Consider the following 16,772-nt stretch of genomic DNA (forward strand, 5'->3'; position numbering starts at 1 on the left):
ACACAGATGCTCCTACTTCAAAAACAAAAAGCATTTAGCAATGCCACAAGGATCTGGGACAGGCAGAATATATACAAGGTGCTATGCCTGCACCCCAAGATCATATCCAGGTTAAGTCCATTGGTGGTCAGATGACTAAGACCCAACAATTCACTAACCACCTTGGTTTCCAGCACAGGGAACATGCAGCTTTCATTCTCCAGCCCATTACCCATGATGCTCCACTGTGATGCTCATCACAAGCACCTACATTCCCAGCATCTGCCTTCATTTCTACACTTGTCCTCTCTCCGTTTCCAAATCCCTCACATCCCTTAGGACCAAACCTCTGCTCCACACAGCTTTGGAATATTGAGCAGATGCTCGTAAAGGACCGAAGGACAGAGGGTGGAGGGTGAGGTCTCAAGGAAGAAGAGAAGAAAAGGGAGTATAGATAAAACGGATGGTAAATAAAAGAGCAAGTGGATGGATGGGTGCATGGGTGCATGGGTGCATGGGTGCATGGGTGCATGGGTGCATGGGTGCATGGGTGCATGGGTGCATGGATGAATGGATAGATGGATAGATGGATGTTCAAATAGAAGGATGGGGGTGGGCAGATGGATGAATAAGTGAAATGAAACAAAATGGAGGGATGAGATGGGGAATCTAGGGGATTAGCTCAGTAGTAGAATGCTTGCCCAGCATGTGTAAGGCTCTGGTTTGATCAGGGGTGTGGAGGAGGCAGGGAGCACTAGAATAAGTAAATGAATGAAACTAGGATGCATGGGTGGATGCATGGTTGGGTGTGTGGGTAGATGCATGGGTGGATGCATGAGTGGATGCATGGGTGGATGCATAATGGGTGCATAGATGGATGTATGGGAGAATGTGTGGCTGAATATGTAGATGCATGAGTGCATGTGTGGGTGAGTGCATGGATGGATGGACAGACAGACGGACAGCAGATAGGTGGCTTGAGGGTGAGCAAAAGGCAGTGCTGAGAAAGGGCAGTCTGCCTAACCCAGGGCAGGGAGAGTAAGTTTCCTTGCTGATGCTTGAGGACCATCAGGATCCCAAACCAACAGAGAATGTGAAGAATGGCATCCCACTGCTCAGGGAAGCTCCTGAGCAGAGCAAAAGAGACAAGGACCCGGTGGAAACTACCAGCAGCTGAGCCTGGCTGCAGTTCTCAGCTTGGGGCTGCCCTGCCTGATAAAACTGAAAGCAGAGACTGGAGATCAAGAAGGTAGTGAGGCTCTCAGTGTCCAACCTCACAGCACTGGGACTCTCCCTTGGGGTTCAAAAAAGTGGTGCTATTGTGTTGTTGACAAAGGCCACCATGGTGTCCCCACAGAACATGCCTGAAGGGAACAAACAGAAAGGAAAACGCAAAGAAGACTTGCCATTATCCAGATAAGGGATAGTGGTGGCTCAGACCTGTCTTCTCCCAATAGGGCTTAACCTGGTTACCTGAACCCCTCTCCACTGCCCTTATTCTTCCCTTCCCCACTCCACCCCACCCACCCCATGACCTGAGCCCTCCTACAGTTCACCTGGATTCCTTAAAGAGCTGCAGAAGTGCTTTGCCCAGTAGGTACTTAACACGGTAATTCACTGTAATCACTCAGGTCTAATGAGGGAACCCCATTCTTTGCCACTGAAGCACACTGATGGTGGGGAATGAACAAGATTTCTCTGTTCTGCGGACTGAAGGGAGGTCAGAGTTGGGAAGCTGCCAAGTTGAGTAGGTGGCACACAGAAGGCTTCTTGAAAAGAGAATCTTGACTCAGGGTCGGAAAGCAGGAAGAACTCTGGAGGGTGGAGCAGGGAGGGCATTCCCAGCCAGGGGTGGGGCTGTGGGAACTCTAGCACCACAAGGTGAGTTGCTAGAGAGTCAGGGTCAAAATGGCTGTGTCAGGAGTCCTGAGTCACCAGGACTGAAGGACAGGAACGAAGTAGCAGAAGCCACCCCAGTAGTTCTACCTGAATGGGGAAAATTAAAAGAGTGTTTTCCAGCAGTCAGAAGTTTGAGAGCAGGTCAATGTCTCAGATGCACAGTCCATCTGCCCCCCAGGATGAGGGAGGCTGCTTGGAACTCTGAACAGAATAGGGTTTCCACAGTCAGGAAGGCTGGGTTCAAGGCTGGGTACTGAAGGTCAGTTTTGGGGAAACTCAAATCAAGATACCCAAATGTTTGAATATCAATAAAGTCAGTTGTACGTCAGAAAATGTTTAACAACCAGTTACCTAGGAAAGAAATGGAATCTATACCTTGATCATACATTTATTGCAAATTAGATTCATGGAAGAGGTGGATGCTGTCACTTTATTCTGCCCAGCTTATCTATCATACCTTCCCAAACTTGCACAACTTATGACTACAGCTACCAAATGCAGCGCTGACCTGAATGCCAGTGGAAATGTATCATTTGTCAAGAACCTGGGTGAGGAGGCTGGAGAGATGGTTCAGAGATTGAGAGCCATGGCTGCTCTTCCAGAGGACACAGGTTTGATTCCCAGCATCTACGTGGCAGATCACAAGTAGATGTAACTCCTGTCCTGGGGGAACTGGTGCCCTCCCTGGCCTCTGCAAGCCCCATGCACATATGTGGTGCAGATATACATGCAGGCAAACACACATACACATATAAAAAATTTTAAAATACTCTTTTATGCATAATCAGAATTATTTTGAATAATGAAAAATAATTGTTCTGAAGTTTTTATTTTTCACAACTTAATGACAACAGATATGACACTCTTCTAAGATCTGTTTTCAATAAGCCAGGCGTGCTGGCATGACTATACCCCTAGCATTTGGGAGGTAGAAGATAAGGAGTTCAAGGTTATCCTCAGCTACATACTGAGTTCCAGGCTAGCCTGGACTACATGAGACCCTGTCTTAAAAAACAGCAAAACAGAGCAAAAAGCAATAATAATTTTCATTATTACACATTCCCAGCCAATTCTTAAGTCCAGAAAATAAAATAATAACTCAAACCCGTTTGTACTGTTTGTTCTTTTAGCTGTGTTAATTTGGTGTACAGGGAAGAGACGTACAGTAACATCCCATTATATAACACGACAACATGATATTTACAGATAAAATAGTCAGAAGCACAAATATTAGTAAAATAAATTAGAAGTGGTACGTTTAAAGTATTTACTCCCTTTGTTTTAGTATATTTTACTTAGCTTTTGCCTACATAATTTAATTGTTAGCACTGACCATGTTTAGCAGCCAGTTCAAAAAATCCCCAGAGACTTAACCCTGACTCTGAACGGTCAGAATAAGCCAGCTACAGCAGGTCAAGGAGCCTTGAATCTCAGACCACAGAGAGGCTAAGAGGGGAGTGCATCACAAGCAAAGCAACTCTGCCACTAAGTAAAATAAAGGGAAGGTACAGGCGACAGGAGGAAGAAGAGTTGGTGGCCTTAGTGATAAGGTAAGATAGGCTAGGTGAGAGGAAGCAGAAATCACCCAGCCTTCACCAGATACACCAAGCACTGTCTGCCCCCAAGGATCCCCATGGGAGCCAGGGGTGTGTGGGGGGTCCTCCTTGATGCTTTGAAATTAGCCTGTCTTGTTCAAAGGCCTTCTATTAGTTTCCTCCTCCGTCATTATGCACTGGTGATCCCCCTGCTGTCACACCCAGGGTACATCCGTCCTTCAGTTATCCTAGTGTGGGTGAGTCTTGGTGCCCTGAGGCTTTCTTTACATCTTTACTTAGCCCATAAAGAAAATGCACGTGAAAGAACTAGTGATAGTGTTACGGGACATATGGTTGGTACCGGTGATGGTGGTGAAGGTAGTGAGCATGGTGGTGGTGATAGTGGGGATAGTGGTGATAGTGATGGTGGTGGATATGGTGATGGTGGCGGTAGTGGTGGTGATAGTGGTGATGGTGATGGTGGTGGTGATAGTGATGGTGGCAGTAGTGGTGGGGATGGTAGGGATGGGATGTTGCGGATGATGGTGATTTTGGTGCAGGTGACGGTGGTGGTGGTGATGGTGTCAGTGGTAGTACTGGTAATGGTGGTGATGAGGTTGGGCTGAAGGGATCGTGATGGTGATGATAACGGTAATAGAGTCAGACAGGTGGGATTGATGGGGGGATACTGGATAGTGGTAGGAGTAATAGGGAAAGGAGATACCATACTGAAGGTTCAAGCCTTCGGATGGGCAAAGCCAACCCAACCGACACAGCTCCTCTTGGGGCTAGCTTAGAGGAGAAACTTCTTGCTCTCGTGGGATCTCTCTCCCAACACTCAAAAGGCTTCACCATGACTATGTCTCAACATCCTCACCCCTTCTCACTCTCGGAGCCATACCAGGAGGTGGGTGGGAGGAACCGGGAAGCCAGCCCAGGAAGATCAGCTTCACAGGCTTTTGTTCCACCACCAAGAACCAACTAAATTTACAATCTTCTTGTGGCCATCCCCGCAGACGAGGCAGACAGTAGCCACAATTTAGGCCTTTGTGAGCTCCAGTGCCCAGCCCCCACCACTATGCCCAGAGGAGGAGTGGGAGAGAGATGATCCACCAAGGCCAGGCTGTTGAGAAAGAGTTCAGCCGCCGTGGGCACTGCCCACCCCCGCACGCCGGAGGCACCTGAAGCAGGAGGACAAAGAGCACCTTATCTGTGCGTCGCTGTGAGGAAGACTTTCCCTACAGCTAGGGCGGTACCTGATTTATCACTGTAACCCCAATCTACACCTAGCCCAGCGCACCACCTGCTGGGAAGCAGCCTGTAGTGGACTCGATCTGGATTCACGCGGCTGCTTCTAGAGCACAGCTACAACCCTAATCAAGTCAAGCGAAACCAGGGACCAGTTTACCTGAGGTCTTTTCTGTCACCCCCACCTACCAGTCTGGAACTCTAGGCTAAGTTGCTCCGCCTCTTGGAGCCTCAGTTTCCCCCACCTGGAACATGGGACGAATCAGGCTCATGTGAGTTGGCATGGAGACTTGACCGTGCCGACAGGGAAGAGGTGCTTGCTCCAGCTCAGCATTAAATGCCAGCACACAGATGCCTATCTGGAGCCTTGCTGCAAGACTCAAATGAGGCAATAATGGGTGGGAGCATCTGAGAAACCGTCAAGACAGAGAGCGAAGGGGTAAGCAAGGGCTTCCTTTGGCCACCATTGCAGCCTTGAATCCCTAGCCCTAACCCTTTAGGTTTTAATACCAGAAATGTACAGGTAAGAAAACAGACTCCAAGAGGTACAGGATCTGCCATGTTCACACTCAGGGTCCAAGCTCACGATGGCCTCGCTCACCCCGACTGTTCCACACCACCTTCTGCAAGGTCTACATTCCAGCCTCAGCCTTATTTTCTTCCCTGGGTTATCGTTTTTAAGTCGTATGATTATCTTATTTGAGCACAACACAAACTAAAAACTGACTCTATTGACAGGGCCAGGACTGGAGAGATGGCTGAGCAGTTAAGAGTCCTTACTGTTGGGCTGGAGAGATGGCTCGGTGGTTAAGAGCACTGACTGCTCTTCCGGAGGTCCTGAGTTCGATTCCCAGCAACCACATGGTGGCTCACAACCATCTGTAAAGGGATCCGATGCCCTCTTCTGGTCTGAAGACAGCTACAGTGTACTTGTATACATAAAATAAATAAATAAATCTTTAAAAAAAAAAAGTCGGGGTTGGGGATTTAGCTCAGTGGTAGAGCGCTTGCCTAGCAAGCGCGCAAGGTCCTGGGTTCGGTCCCCAGCTCCGAAAAAAAGAAAAAAATAAAGAGGACCCAAGTTCAGTTCAGTTCAAGTTCAGTTCCCAGCATCCACTTGTCAGCTTACAACTCCTTGTAACTAGGGTTCTAAGGAGTTCAACACTCTTCTGTCTTCCACTGGTGCACGCTTACGTACTCAGATACAGACACATTCACACACAGAGATTTTATAATGAATATTTTTAAATTGGGAAACCAGAATATTAGCTCAGGCAAACTGCTTTTGGTTTTGGTTTTGGTTTTGGTTTCGGTTGGTTTTTTTGTTTGTTTGTTTGTTTGGTTGGTTGGTTGGTTGGTTGGTTGGTTGGTTGGTTGGTTGGTTGGATAACTGGTTTGGGTTTGGTGTTTTGTTTTATTTCTGTTCTGAGGTACTAAGGACTGAAGCAAGAGCCTTGTATATGCTAAGCAAATACTGCACTCGGTGTTTGATTGGGTTTTGGAACCAGAGTTTCACTGCGTAGCCCAAACAAGCTAATAAGCTTCATTAATGCACACACACATACACACACACCATAAAAAAGAAAACAGAAAAGAGAAAGAAATTAATTAATTTTTTTTGAAAACTAAAGCATTGGCTAGTGAGGCAGGATGATACACATCTCTAATCTCAAAACTTAAGAGGTAGGTGCAGGAGGCCCAGGAGTTCAAGGTCATTCTCAGCTGGACAAAGTCTGAGGCTAGCCTTGACTCCATGGCACCCTGTCCCCAAAAATACTAAAGACAGAAAAGACATCAGTTTCCTAACTTAAACAGGCTGCAAAGGTGGGGATGGTGGTTCGTGTAATTCCAGCATTTGAGAGGCAGAAGTACGAGAATCTTGAGTTTAAGGCCAGTTTGGGCTACACAGTAAAACCCTGACTAAAAACAAACACACAGGGGGAGGGAAGGGGAGGGGAGGAAAAAACACCAAGCAAATACTGGGTATAGTGTCTGCTCAGCATGCATGAACCTCTCAGTTCAATCCTCAACACCCCTAAACCAAAAATAAAGTAAAAACACCAAACCAACCCAATGAACCAAGCAAACAACTTGGAGTTGGAGTGATCCTCCTGCCTCAACCTCGTGGATAGCTGGGGTGCTGGGGGTACCACAGCTCCTGGCTCATACATTCTTTGGCACTGATGTTTTTCTATTAATTTTTTACAATAATTTATTTAATGTATATGAGGATAAGGTAGCTGTCTTCAGACACCCCAGAAAAGGGCATCAGATCCCATTACAGATGGTTGTGAGCCACCCTGTGGTGGCTGGGAATTGAACTCAGGACCTCTGGGAAAGCAGCCAATTCTCTTAACTGCTGAGCCATCTCTCCAGCCCACCCCACCCTTCTTCATTAATTTAACATTAACGGAAGCGCTTGTGCAATTTGAAAAATCATCTTCCATACATATCATGTATAAGGCAGGTAGAAAATAGCCTAAGGGAATCTAAAACTCTGGGCTTCAAGAGGTAGAGAAGTGTTTTTCTTATATTTTCTATTTTACCACAGAGAAACGAAGGAGAGGAAAGCGTCATCCACTTTATGTGTAACAATTTAATAATAGGAGGAAGAATAAGGACCCTTGTGGCCAGATGTGTCAACGAGAGGTAAAATCAGAAAGGAAGTCTCCAGAAGTGCTGGTATATTTGCCTGTCACCACTTTATCTGCATAAGATCCCCATCAGACACATTCAACTATTGGGAGAAGAGATACATAGCAACACAGATAACACAGTAGAGGAAGGGCCAGGTCAGGAACTCCATCCCCTCCCACCCCAGGGCTCAAAAGAGCATTTGTCTTCTACTGTATCAGCTTCTCCCCGTGGAGGCTGCCCTGTGCCCAAGTAATGAACCTCCCCACCAGAAACTCCTCTGAGACAGTTCCATGGCAGCCTGAGAGGGCAGACTTCTAAACCAAAGCCCTGTGGCTTATCCCCTCCCACGGCCCACGGAGCCCGCCCTTACTTGCTAGATAAAGTCTAAGGTCACTGGTTGGCTAGCAAAACACCAAGCTTCATCTGCTTTCGTCTGTGTTTGTCTTTAGAGAGCGTCAGAGGCTTAAGCCGCACTAGTGGGCGGTCTAGCATAAGAAATTGCTTCTCTCAGACACTGGGAAGAAACACTGAACTTTTTATAGCTTTGGAAACAAAAAGCCCAAAGAAAGTAACCCTCACACGCTAACCACTAATTGATTTGCATCAGCAGGGAAGAGGTGCGGGCTATCATTAACTCTTACGATAGCCATTGTCCTAGCAATTACCTAAAACGGTGTTTCACAAACTTTGACACTAACTCAGGCATAAGGAATCTGAGGGTGTGTTCAAACTGGACAAGTGACAAGGTACGCCGTGAGCCTCTTCATCCTGGCCAGGAAGCTCAAGAGGCAGCCAGGGCTGATTTAGAACTTGGATCAGCAGGTGGAAAGGCAGGTCCCTTGTCTAAAAGAAGCTCCTAGAACCAAGGCACCATTTATGTCTTAATATTGCTGGGTATTTTTTTCTGTGTGTGTCTGTGTGTGGTTTGTTTGCTGAGATGGAGTCTCGTGCACTCCAGACTGACCTCAATCACAAAGCCAAGGTGACCTTGGACTTCTAATCCTCTTGCCTCCGCCTCTTCAACCCTGGTTTGTATGGTATCAGAGAACCGAACCCAGAGCTCTTCACATGCTAGGCAAACACACTACCGACTGAGTTACCTCCCCAGACCAAGCTTGTGTTTGTGTTTGCAAAATGTAGCAATGGACAAGGAAAAGACACTCCTGCTCTTCAGGAGTTTTACTAACTGCCAAACCCCAAGAATATTTCTTCTCCCAGCCCCTCTTGATTATCTTGGGCCTTGCTGTGGCTTGAATACAGTTCATGGCACCTCTCTCCCCCAGGGACTTAGGCAGCTCAACTCCAACAGCTATTTCAATGGTATCAGGAGGGTGGAAACTTAAACTCAAGGACGGTGTTTGGAGGCGGGCATCTTTGCAAAGTGACTCTGTTTAAACAAGGTCATTATTGAATCCTGGTGGCTACAGAAGAGAAAAGAGGAGACAAGATACACAGATAAGCACAGGCACTCCTATGTGACCTATCAAGTGACATCCTATGCCGCTTTGGGATTCTACCTGCCACACCGGCTGAGCTAATAGGACTCTGAGCCTCTAAATCCGTGAGCCAAAATACCTTTATGAAGTTGCATAGCCTCCCATGACTTATTATAATAAAACAAAACTAGCTAATACAGACCTCAGCTTCCTTATCTATGTAGGAACAGTCTTTCTCATGAGCTTCCCAAGGGTCCACTGGTCAGAGGCAAACTGTTTGAGGATAGTGGCACCAACCACTCTTTCCAACAGCTCCCACACCCAGGGAACGTGGAATCCACTCCCTGTGTTCTGAACCACTCCTGAGCATGTGCACCAGGCCAGGAGCTATTCAATAGCCTAGATCTGTGTCTCTGTGTAAGGGTCCCTGAATGATATCATCTCTAAAAGGGATGGGTGCATCACTTCTTTTAGGAAGCTCTCAGAAGACAATGCTCAAAGTTGCTGGCATGTCTCGGAATGGACCCTCCCAGTGCCTGGTAGCAAATATTCAGATTGGCACAATGCCTCTTGAAATTAGTTTGGCAACACAAACCAAGAACCATGAAACATTTCTATCTGTTCCTTTAGTAATTACATCTCCGAGAACAAGCCTAAGGGAATAATCCAAAAACATTTACCCATGAAAAGTGTTAGGTAGAAGGGGTGTTCACCGTTTCCATAGTGACAGCAGCCACAAACGGTGAAAAGAAGATTAAAAGTGGACATTTAATAACACAGGAACGTGTTTTGTCTATAATATCAACAAAAATTGAGGCTGATGATATCAGTGTGTCCTAGACGGCTTGCTTAGAATTCTTGAGGCTCTTAGAGTAGGTACACAGGACCATGGGAAAAGCTGAATGCAAAATGGATTCAGTGTACTGTGACTGTAATTATAATATACATAAGTGTTTTCATATACATGTAAAAATAAGAAACCTGTGAGCAGTAGTTGCTTTGGGGTAATGGAATTTAAGATTCAGTATGAATCATAGGTTTGCCCTATAATTTAGAGGACAGGCTTGGTGACCATAAAGATAAAGAGAGATGTTTGCTGAACAATTCACAAAGATTATTTATTGTAAAATAATGAATCAGGATCAGCAACCTTGAAAGACAAATATGGTTTTACTACGTAAGCGAGGATTTCACATTAAAGTGACAAGCTAAATACATCGTTTAGTTTTACCTTCTAAGTGCCACTAGCATGACTGTCATTGGATCAAATCCATTGAAACAAAGAGCAAGAAGAGGCACAGTGTCAGAATCTGAAAGGCACAGGAAAAACAGGGCTCACCCAAGCAGAGAACAAGAATGAAGCAGACCCCGATCACAACCCCAGACACCTGTGAAAACGAGGTAAGAGTAAGCTGGGGACAGAAGACTAGGAGCCAGCTGTAGTGGTGCATGCTCATAACCCTAGAATCCAGGAGGCTAAGGCAGTTGGATCACAAGTTCAAGGCCACCTTAGACTACATGGTGAGACTCTGTATCGGAGAAATAGAAAGTGGGTTATAGGTTTTAGGCAGAAGTAGGGAAGTCTCTATAGTTTCTCTTTCCTTCTGTTTGCCAAATAGCTATCAACCTCTCTCTCTCTCTCTCTCTCTCTCTCTCTCTCTCTCTCTCTCTCTCTCTCTCTCGATAAAAGAATCAGGAATCTAAAAGAAATATTCTCTAGTGGATCTGAACAACCAGGGCCAGGAAATGGAGTAACACATTGGAACAGACTGTTAAAAAAAAAAATCACAAATTAACAGACTGGGCTTTTTCTATACCCCTAATCCCACACATCTCCCAGAAAGCTGATAGTTTATACATCCCACACGGGAAATTAGAGAGATCCTTTCTGAAGAAGAACCATATCAAGGGAAAGTATCTCCAGGTACCACATCTGGGGCACTTCAGGAGAACAGTACACGCATCACCATATCAATTCATGGTAAGACTTTCCAGAAAACAAACCCCTCTGGTGTACATACATGTACAGACACACGCCCAAATCAGCTCCTTTGTACCTTTCTCTAAAATGTGAATGACTATCAAGGACCAGAAGGAATCTGAGAAAAGTTTCTGGTATAAAAGATGGGATAAAAAAAAAAGGCACCAGAGGAAACTGAAAATAAAAGAAATAGAATTGTCTAAGCTACAACTGACAGGCACAGTGGGATGAAACATTTTAAGCCAAAAACAAATGGCTATTGACAAAATATTAAGGGCTATTGGAATATTGAAAACACCACAGATTTTTTTATTCTAAAAAACATTTTATTGACAAAGTTAATTTTTTTTCAGAAAGTGGAGAAAAGACAAGTTAAATGGAAAACAGTACGGGATGTGCATGAAAAAGAAAAAAAAAGAGTTCCAGACAAAAAGGCAGTGGAGAAAGGAAGCTCTAAAACTGAGGAAATTTTCCAGAATCTAAGAACTGAGTCCCCACACTAAAAGTGTGTACTCATGCTCAGACAATGGGAAAAAACACAACTGCATTAAGGCACCACATGGATACTCCATTCCACTAGGGAGAAAAAATGAAATTTCCAGTAAAGAGAATGAGAATAGAACTAGTCAAAGGATCCACAACCAAAGTGGCATGAGACTTTCAAGAGCAACACAAGGAGCCAGTGAAGACCCTCAGACTCTGAGGAAAAACAATGTTTAACCTAGAATTCTATACCCAGCCAAACTATCTGTCAAGAGTGAGTGAAGACAAAAGATCTTTTCAGACGTGAGAAATTCACTAACAACAAGAAAGCTAACCTATATGAATCATTTGATTCCATAAAATGGTGGAGAGAGAGAACAACAAAGAGTGGGTGACTATTTATGGAGTTTCATCTGGGTGACAAGCCCAGAAAGCATCCATACTACAGACGGAGCAGGAGGACAGAAAACTCCTAAAGAGATATATATCAATCATCAAGATGAAACTGATAGAAAATCCAGGATGTTGACACATTAAGAAGATACATACATACAACAGAAAATTAGGGAACAGATGAGTGACATGTACAGAGAAAATCACAACAAATTGAGGGGAGAAATATTTATTCCAAGGTAATTTGCTACACTATAAAAACATGTTTTGACTATGAATAATATATAGTTACCATAAGTGTTTCTGAAATCAAAACTATAGCTCTATTCAGAAAGTGGTCAATGCATATAAGAGAAATAAATCTATCCTTCAGATGGAGCAGAAAACTAAATGATTTTTAAATGAAATTAAATAATGATAAAAAACAGAAGTAGAGGATTAGTGTTTAAAAATAAGGAAGCGAACAAAAAAAAAGAGCTGACGTTGAAAGTGAAAGATAGAGTGGAGCTAGGGGATGGCTCTTATACATGCAAACAAACACACACACATCATACACACACAACACACAAAGATACAAATACACATTCATAACAACACATACACACATACATACTGATGCACATGCACACATACACTTATAGATACACACACATAGCAATACATATGCACACACATACTCATATAGATGATATGCACATGTACAAACACACACACACACACACACACACCAACACATGTACAAATACCCAACACATACACCACACACACTCATATGGACACACACACACACACACAAATACACACACTATGAAATTATATGTATATACAATTTTTTCCTTTTAAATTCTGGAAGGCATCCAGGAAAAAGGAACACAGGCTGAGAGGTGTGGACCGTGCAATTAGGCAAGAAGAGTTGACTCATGGGAGCAGCACAGGGAAGGCCAAGTGGGAAGAGTAAGGGGAACCATCACAGGCCCACAAGTAACGGGTGCTGAGGTCAAGTTTTCTCACTTTTGCCTTGACTTTGACCATGCTCTTGTGAGAAGGGTCATCTCCTGGAGCTGGGAACAGGAGAGACAGATGTAAAGAGACGTGTGTACACAGTTACAGGGAAGGATAAGACAGGCTCCTGAAATGGTGTCAGCCATGGGGAAGGACGGGGATGAGGAAGAGGGCATGGGTAGCAGATGTCTCTCTGGTACTCATCAGCTTCAGGGGAAGGAATGGATGAGGTGAGGAGGAAGGACAGCCTAGGAGAGAGTTTTATCCTGGCCACAGCCATGATTCCAAACTAAGGCTCTACCTTTCTTCCCTTCAAAGCCAAACTCTGTGTGTGTGAGAGAGAGAGAGAGAGAGAGAGAGAGAGAGAGTGTGTGTGTGTGTGTGTGTGTGTGTGTGTGTGTGTGTGTGTGTGTGTTTCTATGTGTGTGAGTGTCTGTGTGTGGGTCTCTGTGTGTACTCAGGAGTCTTCAGGGAAGAAATATCTGAACACATGGAATAAAGTGGAAATAACAGAAAAGCAGACTGTAGCCACACAGTAGACCTAGGAAGGAGCTTCAAATGTCACGTGCTGTGTTATAAATGGAAGCACAGATACCTCATTGATTCCTAAAACTTCCCAACCCCAAAATGGCCCTAATTTCATCTGCCTTGAAGGGTCCCAGGAAGACAATAGTTGAAGATCCTTTGTAGGATCTAACTCAGTGGTCATACACATACATAAATATCTTCCCTCTTTGGGTACCCCCCATTCACCACTCAACCCCCGCTGGCATGGAGAATTTCCAGAAACCTCTTGCAAGCTCTTCTGAAACACAACATATTCTCTGCACCTCTTTAAGTCTGAGATCCCAAGAGGAGTTCCAGGGAGGTTCCTTCTACTCCTCTCCCATCCGATAAACATGGACATCACACAAATTTGCATCAACCAGAAAGCTTTATTAACCTACCACCATGAGAGGGTAAGGGAGACAGATGGGGACCACATTAAGAAAACAGGGTCCTGCCCCAAGCCCACAGGATGAGAGGCTGGTGAGGGTCAGGAGGCGCTGGGCAGACTAGATTAGTTCCCGGAACTCTGACTTTGGCTCTGGCTGAAGCTGGTTGAGCCTTGATCCTTGAGGATGGACCGGGGCTGCCGGGAGGATGAGGAGAAGACTGAAAAAGAGAAACAAAAGTGTGAGGTGGATTGTGGGAACTAAGCAAGTTGCCAAGGAGGGACCTGGATTCCCAGGACTCTGGGAGGAGGGCCTCAGCCCCGACCCTACAGAGCCAAGCTGTTGTCCCAGGAACCTTACCTTCTCCAGAAGAATAGGACTGCCCAGAGGAGTGCTGTGAGGAGGAGCTGCTGGGATGGGGGTGGGTGAGAAGAAACACAATCATTAGATGTGCAGAAAGCAGCAGAGGAAGAGGTACGGTGAGCAGGGACTAAGGGCCAACTCACTGGACATTCTCGCTATCCAGCAGACGGCGGTAGGTGGCGATCTCCTGCTCCAGCCGAGTCTTCACATCCAACAAGATGTTGTACTCCTGGCTCTGCTGCTCCATCTCGCAGCGCAGCTGAGCCAGCTGCTCCTCCAGGCTGCCGATCAAACCCTGGATCTGGGACAGCTGCACGCAGTATCTGCCTTTGGTCTCTTCTAGGCTGTTCTCCAAGGATGCTTTCTGTGAGTGAAGAAAGTACGGGGGTGATGATCAATAGCGATGGTCACCTCTGTCTCTGCTGGACCCTGGGCAATTTGTTAGATAGGTCCGTGGATCTTGACCCCAACTGGAGTAGTAATTAGAAGAGATTTATTGGAATAATCTTTCCCATACTTTCTGACTTTATTTTCTCTATCTGTATAATGGGTACCACGGTGCCGCCAGTCTCCTGCCCTTGTGACCCCTCAAGGAAGGGGACCACTGGACTGCACTAGGACCAGATTCTTCATACCACGCTGAGCTGGGACTGCAGTTCTATCTCCAGGCCCTGGAACACCCTGCGGAGCTCAGACACCTCGCTGCGGCCGCTCTGTATCAGCTCATGGTTAGAAGCCACCTCTTGGTTCAGCTCCTCGGTCTGAGACAGAAGACAGGAAAAGGGGTGAGACTCTGCACAGCCTCCGTGGCCAGAAGTCACAGAGGAAGCGGGTCCCCACCTTGCTCTGGAACCAGGCCTCCACATCTCTGCGGTTCTTCTCTGCCATCTGCTCATACTGGTCCCTCATCTCGTTCAGGATGCGGCTCAGGTCCACACCAGGAGCTGCGTCCATCTCCACGTTGACGTCCCCACCAGTCTGACCCCTCAAGGCAAGCATCTCCTGCAAAGGTCATGAGGGTTGGTCACTTCTCCTAGGGACCTCACCACACTGCCTTGCATCTCCCAAACCCAGCAGCAGCCCCACCTCCTGGTGATTCCTATTCAGGGCGGCCAGCTCCTCTGTGAGGCTTTGAATCTGCATCTCCAGGTCGGCTCCAATTGAGCCCAGGTCATCTAGCACCTTGGTTATGTTTTGGACGTCTATTTCCACGGACTGACTCAAGAACAGCTCAGACTCATACCTGAGAGGAGAGAGGTCAAAGCAACAGAAAGACAACCCTACTCTTTTGTCCCTACCCTCTGCCTTCTGCCCTCTGCCCTCTGCCCTCTGCCCTCTGCCCTCTGCCCTCTGCCTTCTGCCCTCTGACCTCTGCCCTCTGCCCTCTGTCCTCTGCCCACTGCCCTCTGCCCACTGCCCTCTGCCCTCTGCCCTCTGTCCTCTGTCCTCTGTCCTCAGCCCAGCATGCTGGTTGCTTACTTGGTCCTGAAGTCATTAGCTGCCAGCCTGGCATTGTCGATCTGTAAATTGGTCTGTGCATTCTCCTGTGTGGCTGTCATGATCTAGACGGAAAATTAAATAATAGGAAGACTGATCACCCAGAGAATCTACTACTCAAGGCTACTCAAGGGTAAATGACAGAGGGGAGCAAAAGGAGCCAACCCAAAACCAGTGATCATCTGGCTAGCAGGTCAACGCCTGCAAATTCTGTAAAAAAAAAAAAAAAAAAAAAAAAAAAAAAAAAAAACCTGAGTACCTATTTCTCTGCCTAGCTCAGGATAAATAATTGGGGTGCACTTATGACTACCATAACCCCTATCTTGGGTCCAGAGCAAAGGAACTGAGCATTTAGCAAAAAGCAGTCTCAAGAGGATTAAGAGTCAGGGTTCCAGTTGAAGCTGACACATAGACATTTTAAAAGGAAAGTCAGCAACTTCTCTGGATAGCACTGACCTTTAACCTCAAAAGGTCTTTAGTCTACTTGCTTATGTATTAGACTTTCTACAAGTGTCTTCCTAAAGCCCACAGCACTGCTGTCATCTCATTTGCCAGAACCACCCACCTGGCTCTTCAGGTCCTCGATGGTCCTGAAGTGGGAACGATAGTCTTTAAGCTCAGTGGGACGCTGCCTCTGGTACCAGTCCCGGATCTTCACCTCCAGGTCACTGTTGGCCTTTTCCAGGGCACGCACCTGATCCATGTAGTTGGACAAACGATCATTGAGATTCTGCATGGTCACTTTCTCACTGCCTACCAGGAGCCCATTGCCAAGCCCATCACCAATACCACCACCAAGTCCTCCACCAATACCACCACCAAGACCACCACCAAGTCCTCCACCAATACCACCACCAAGACCACCACCAATACCACCACCAAGTCCTCCGCCAATACCACCACCAAGTCCTCCACCAATACCACCACCAAAACTGCTGCTGCTGAAGCGCCCACCATAGCCACCTCCAATCCCACAGGCTCCCCGAGAGGAGAAACGAGAGGAGGTGACGGACATGCCCCCATAGGTGCTGGGAGCCCGGCAGGATCCTCCAGCCAGGACTGAGGACATGCGGCTAAAGCCACCACCGATGCCACAGGAGCCCTTCCAACAGCTGGAGGAGGTGAACTGACGGTTGCAGGTGGCCATGCTGAGGAACGTGAGGGTGTGGGTAAGTGAGCAGGGAGAAGAGAGAACTGTTCAGTGGAGGGTGCAGAAGCTGGTGATACCGCAGACACCACATTCTTTTATATGCACCGCAGGAAGGTGGGGCCCTCCTTCTGCTGACTCCAGGTTCCACTGTGGATTTCATCAATCAATCCGGTCCAATGCCCCACTCTAGATTATTCGGCACAGGGTGGACTCTCTCTTCCGTGTGCTGGCTCA

The 16,772-nt window shown here is 46.4% G+C and overlaps 1 protein-coding gene across 2 annotated transcripts; it reads right to left on the reverse strand.

Annotated features, from left to right (window-relative positions):
* Positions 1 to 13,511: 13,511 nt before the first annotated feature.
* Positions 13,512 to 16,535, reverse strand: Ka11 (type I keratin KA11). Of its 2 annotated transcripts, NM_001008750.1 has the most exons (8): positions 15,954 to 16,535; positions 15,371 to 15,453; positions 14,978 to 15,134; positions 14,732 to 14,893; positions 14,527 to 14,652; positions 14,035 to 14,255; positions 13,889 to 13,938; positions 13,654 to 13,748 (listed from the first exon to the last, which is right to left on the reverse strand). In NM_001008750.1, the coding sequence occupies exons 1-8, from the start codon at positions 16,533 to 16,535 to the stop codon at positions 13,654 to 13,656; spliced, it is 1,476 nt and encodes a 491-aa protein (NP_001008750.1). The 2 variants fall into 2 exon arrangements, with proteins under 2 accessions (XP_087429659.1, NP_001008750.1); XM_087573533.1 differs by lacking the exons at positions 14,978 to 15,134; positions 15,371 to 15,453; positions 15,954 to 16,535 and having other exon boundaries at positions 13,512 to 13,748; positions 14,732 to 14,920.
* Positions 16,536 to 16,772: the final 237 nt, after the last annotated feature.

Source organism: Rattus norvegicus, chromosome 10 (genome assembly GCF_021556685.1).
Source record: "Rattus norvegicus strain SHRSP/BbbUtx chromosome 10, alternate assembly SHRSP_T2T, whole genome shotgun sequence".
Lineage (NCBI taxonomy): Eukaryota > Metazoa > Chordata > Mammalia > Rodentia > Muridae > Rattus > Rattus norvegicus.

Coding starts and splice junctions, on each gene's coding strand:
- Ka11 (NM_001008750.1), bottom strand. CDS start 16,535: ATGGCCACCTGCAACCGTCAGTTCACCTCCTCCAGCTGTTGGAAGGGC. Junction 14,653..14,731: donor AGGCCTGGTTCCAGAGCAAG/GTGGGGACCCGC, acceptor CTTCTGTCTCAG/ACCGAGGAGCTGAACCAAGA. Junction 13,939..14,034: donor CTGGATAGCGAGAATGTCCA/GTGAGTTGGCCC, acceptor CCCCCATCCCAG/CAGCTCCTCCTCACAGCACT.